Below are 4,941 nucleotides of genomic sequence, written 5' to 3'. Positions count from 1 at the left end.
GTCTTTTTTAAGGTTATTAGATAATCGATACCTCTTTTACCTTATTTTAGAAAATCCTTCCTAATAATTAAATAACATGAAAAAACATTATTATGAAATTTTGAAAAAAAATATATATATATATAGAGAGAGAGAGAGAGAATGTACATGGTTGTTACAGCCCCCTTCCTGTGTATTCAGGTGTTTTGATACTTTCAACTATACTTTGGATGTAGTACTGAAGGAATCATTCTTGAAGTTGCCTGTGTAACATCTAACCATCAGTATCACATAATCTCTTTCGAGGATTAACAAAATAATGATCTTTAGACAGTTAAGACAAACTTAGGGGCTTGATCGGTAATAAATCTTAATTAGCAGCACCAAACTTGTCACACATGGGTTCGGTTCGGTAGGTTTGCTTTGGGTCCCACTTAAAAAGCAAGAGCTGCAAGACCATATATGGCGAAGAATTGACTTGATTTTCTTGGCGCGGTCCGTCAAACACAGAACGGACCTAGGAAAGTTTAGATGGGCCATGGACAGAAAACTCTGTTAAATGGGCTCGCTCCCCCACCCCACTAGTGGTCCCAAACTCCAAAACTAGCACCTACACAAACAATGTGAATGTGGCATGGGTTGCTTTAATCAGCAGTGATGAGGCTCCTTCCTCACATGAGAGAGAACTTTTCTGACGTCAGATTAGAATCTAGTTAACATCCCATGTCCACACCACATTGTAATCTCATTTCTCAAACATGTCCGTCCCATCCAACCCATTTGGGTCCCACTGACGAAAGGTTTTCCTCGTCGACGCTCGACGTCCTACCCTTTTATTGAGGAACGATGCATCTGCCGGACCTAAAACCGTGTTTACGGTCTAGCTGACAAGGACTAGATTTCCATTGTAATCATCAAATATAATAGGGAAAAAAAAGAAAAAGGAAAGAAAGAAATTCCTCCACCATCCATTGCCGTTTGATTCCCGTTATCTTGTAAGGCGTCAAAATAACGGCGCAAAATATATGCTGTAACGAAAAAGCCGCTTGATTCAGTTATACTCTACCGGACTACAGTACCACAAACTCTCTCTTCGGTGCTAGCCTATTTGTCGTCACTCGCGAAAGCTTTTTATTTTTATTTAAATAAATAAATATTTGTATTTTATAAAAACACCAAAATAGCTAAAATGGTTCTGCACCCTCTCTGTCTTTTCTTTTTTAGATATATTAAATTTATATTTATTTATTATTATCCTAGTCCGGTTGTCCACAAGACCACTCTCTTCCAATAGTTCCAAACCGGTGTTTCTACTTCTTCTCACCTTTTAGGCGTCGCTGCCTTTTGGGTTTGAGTAGTTTCTCTGTAGTAGTTCTCTGTTCATTGCTCTTACTCTCTCTTTCAAACAGGAAGCGCATTTCATTCGATCCGTTCCCGTATATTAGGGTTTCTTAGAGAACTCCGTCGGAACATTCTGTACGATGATAGTTCTGTAGTCTCTGGTCTCTAGTCTTGCTGTTGCTTTGCTCATTCTCTCTCACATAAATATTTTCTTAATATTAGACAGCAGAAGAGGGAAGAGGGGTAAGGGCTTGATCTTCTGCTTCTCTTAGAGTCTTGTTTGAGTAGGCTTTAGGGGGGACGGTAGTTTTTGGAAATGGAGAAGAAGCAGGGATTCTTCTCAGCTTTAAAGGAAGAGGTGGTAAGAGGGTTATCGCCGGCGAGGTCGAGGACCAGGAGTCCGTCCCCGATTTCTGGGCTTCTCCGGAGGAGGAAGCAGTACGTAGCCCATCCTGAGCCGTTGGTTGCAAGATCCGGGAGCTTGAGACCGGTGGGGGAGACGCTGACACCGTTGATGGAAGGGCCTGATCCCGATGCCTGCGAGGGTGGTGATTCGAAGAAGGAAGGATGGGGTCATTGGATGAAAGGCCAGCTCTCAAGGGCGCCGTCGGTTTCTTCGTCTCCTTTCAAGCGTTCCGATCTGAGGCTTCTCCTTGGTGTCATGGGCGCGCCTCTCGCCCCTGTTCACGTTAGCACTGCCGACCCTCTGCCTCACCTTAGCATCAAAGACACTCCCATTGTGAGTTTCTATCCCTCTCCCTCTCCCCCCCCCCCCCCCCTTTCTCACACATACGGATACGAACACTTTGTTTTCGTACTTTGTGGTTTTATTTACGTTTCTAGTCCTTGCTTATGGAGTATTCTTCCGTTCTTCCGGCTGCCATTTATTTCTCCTTTTAACAATGCCTTGTGCATTTCTCTTTTTTTAACATTTTTATTTTCTCTTTACATGGGATGGGGCTTGGATCAATGACTTGGAATCCCTGGGCATTTCTAATAATAGGGACTCGTAACTCGTAAGAGAATGCCAGTTAAGATCTCACTTAAAACTACTGAAACCTTAATGGAAGCACTGGTTTGTAGTCTTTGTAGTAGTAAATGGCATTAGAACCATTACCTTTTTTTTTCTTATTCCCTGGGGTCACTATTTCTTTCTGGTGTTAGATAATTGAGTTTTTAGCGATAAACGGAAATGGGCGCCTCTGTACTGCCTTCGTTGTTTCGTGAACATTAAAGTGAAAAAATCGTAGATTTGCAACTCCTGACGAATTCTTCATGGTTTGAAAGTTTGTAATGGCAAAATCCAAAACGCTAGAAGTTTATGTATTGAACAAACGTAGAGTGGATGCCCCCTCTCCTCTGTTCCAAAATTGCACAGCAGTTGTCCCCTGTATGAGTTCTTCTCACCGTTACAATTTAGTGAGACCCCCTTCTCAATTTAGTTAGTACTTTTTTCGATGAATTCCTGGCGATGTTGCAGGAAACTTCGTCTGCTCAGTACATATTGCAACAGTACACGGCTGCATCAGGAGGGCAAAGGCTGCAGAGCTCCATCCGAAATGCCTATGCCATGGGAAAGGTCAAGATGTTAGCCTCCGAGTTCGAGACAGCTACAAAGGTTATGAGGAACCGGAATGCTTCAAGAGCGGCCGAATCAGGTGGGTTTGTTCTGTGGCAGATGAACCCAGATATGTGGTATGTGGAGCTTGCAGTTGGTGGCAGTAAGGTTCATGCTGGTTGCAATGGAAAGCTGGTCTGGAGGCACACCCCATGGCTTGGTGCGCATGCTGCAAAAGGGCCTGTTAGACCATTACGTCGTGCACTTCAGGTGAAGTTCAAATCACTGGTTCATCATGTCAAGCTGTTGCCTCTGTAGATAAATTTGCTGCTAGCCATCTGACCATTCTGATATTTTGTTATTTTCAGGGTCTTGATCCAAGAACCACCGCCAGCATGTTTGCTAATGCGAGGTGCATCGGAGAGAAGAAGGTCAATGGTGAGGATTGCTTCATCCTAAAGCTCTGTGCGGATCCACAGACATTGAAGGCCCGAAGCGAAGGGCCGGCGGAGATAATAAGGCACGTTTTGTTTGGCTACTTCAGCCAAAGGACGGGTCTCCTTGTCCAGATGGAAGACTCCCATCTTAGCCGCATTCAGTCAAATGGTGGTGATGCCGTGTATTGGGAAACAACCATTAATTCTTTTCTTGATGACTATAGACCTGTGGAAGGAATTATGATAGCCCATTCAGGCCGTTCGGTAGTGACTCTTTTCAGGTTTGGCGAGATGGCACTGAGTCACACCAAGACAAGAATGGAGGAGGCATGGACAATTGAGGAGGTAGCGTTCAATGTTCCCGGTCTGTCGATAGATTGCTTCATTCCCCCGGCTGATTTAAGGTGTGGCTCCATCAGCGAGGCATGTGAGCTCCCTCGTGGTGAGAGGGGAAAGGCCACGGCAGTGGCAACACATCGGGCCAAAGTCGCTGCACTTGAGAAATCACATAACCACAACATGGATAATGTTGTATGGAAGATGAAAGTATAACAATTGTGGGGGTAGGTATTAGGGTAAAATTGTTCATACAGGTGGTGGGTACTTTAATTGACTGACATATTAGAAGGTGGAAGTGTAGGAGTGAAGCTGACCAAGTAATTTTGGAGTTGGAAAATCATCCAATCTCTGTAAATAGGAGCATAATCACTCACAGGAGGTCCTGCTTGGCGCCTGCACGAATCTTTATACCCTCAAAGGCAGCATTAGAGGTCGGGGTTCCATTTCTGGCCGGGAGATGGTACAGATGGAGAGGTTTGTTTTTTTTGTTTTTCGCTTTTCGGTGTACCTTCCATACACGGAGGCTGGTGGCGATGTTGTGTTGATATCTTGGAGAGACACCACTAACCTGCCATGATTTCTACTAATTCTCTTTCCTGAAGTATGTGACGGCGGTGGCAACAAGAATCTGGCTGCCTGTCGTCATGGCTTGGCACTATTTTTTTTTTTTATTTTTTTTTTCATGTTGTTAGTTTTTGGTGTGTGGGCGTGGTTTTTGAGTAATGTAGAAGTTGTCTTTGGCTGAGTCTCTCTCGAGCTTGGCCCTGGTACAGGAGTTGGATGGTAACGGGAGGGGGATGAAAATCCATATTTTTTTTTTCTTTCCTTTCTGCTGTAGCCAAAAGTTGAGTGTCTGATCTGGGTTTTTGTTATATTGTCACGAATGATAAGGAAAGATGTAAAAAAACAAGTATTTATTTATTTTCTCTCTAAACAGTGGATAACAGTAGATATTGGATGGTTTGCCTCTTGAATTGAATAAACAACAAGAAGAAAAAGATTAAAAGAAAGTGGTTGAATGTGTAAGACCGAGGTCATTTTCCTGTGCGGGGGCTGGGGGGAACGTACCCTTCCCCTACCCTTTGACGCAGGGCACGACATGGCCACCAGACAGCGCCTGTGGTTAGTTATGGACTTGCGGGAAAGTTTAAAAAGCAGTGTCAAAAATGGGTCCATATCTGGGTCGGATGGATGTCATTGTCGAGCGTTCTTACATTCAACATTTCTTTTCCATTTTTTAACCACTCCCTTCCCTTTATTTTTCTGACCGCTGCACCCAAACCACTA

General features: G+C 43.8%; 1 protein-coding gene across 1 annotated transcript; it reads left to right on the top strand.

Moving 5' to 3' along the window:
• Window positions 1-1,182: 1,182 nt before the first annotated feature.
• On the top strand, window positions 1,183-4,588 carry LOC148850196 (uncharacterized). Its single transcript, XM_088942440.1, has 3 exons — window positions 1,183-2,059; window positions 2,801-3,148; window positions 3,247-4,588. The coding sequence occupies exons 1-3, from the start codon at window positions 1,637-1,639 to the stop codon at window positions 3,865-3,867; spliced, it is 1,392 nt and encodes a 463-aa protein (XP_088798566.1). The 5' UTR covers window positions 1,183-1,636; the 3' UTR covers window positions 3,868-4,588.
• Window positions 4,589-4,941: the final 353 nt, after the last annotated feature.

Source organism: Nelumbo lutea, chromosome 5, assembly GCF_056320005.1.
Source record: "Nelumbo lutea isolate HS-2025 chromosome 5, American lotus-T2T, whole genome shotgun sequence".
Lineage (NCBI taxonomy): Eukaryota > Viridiplantae > Streptophyta > Magnoliopsida > Proteales > Nelumbonaceae > Nelumbo > Nelumbo lutea.
The sequence above is the reverse complement of the archived record's forward strand: the minus strand, read 5'-3'. Positions and strand labels throughout refer to the sequence as shown.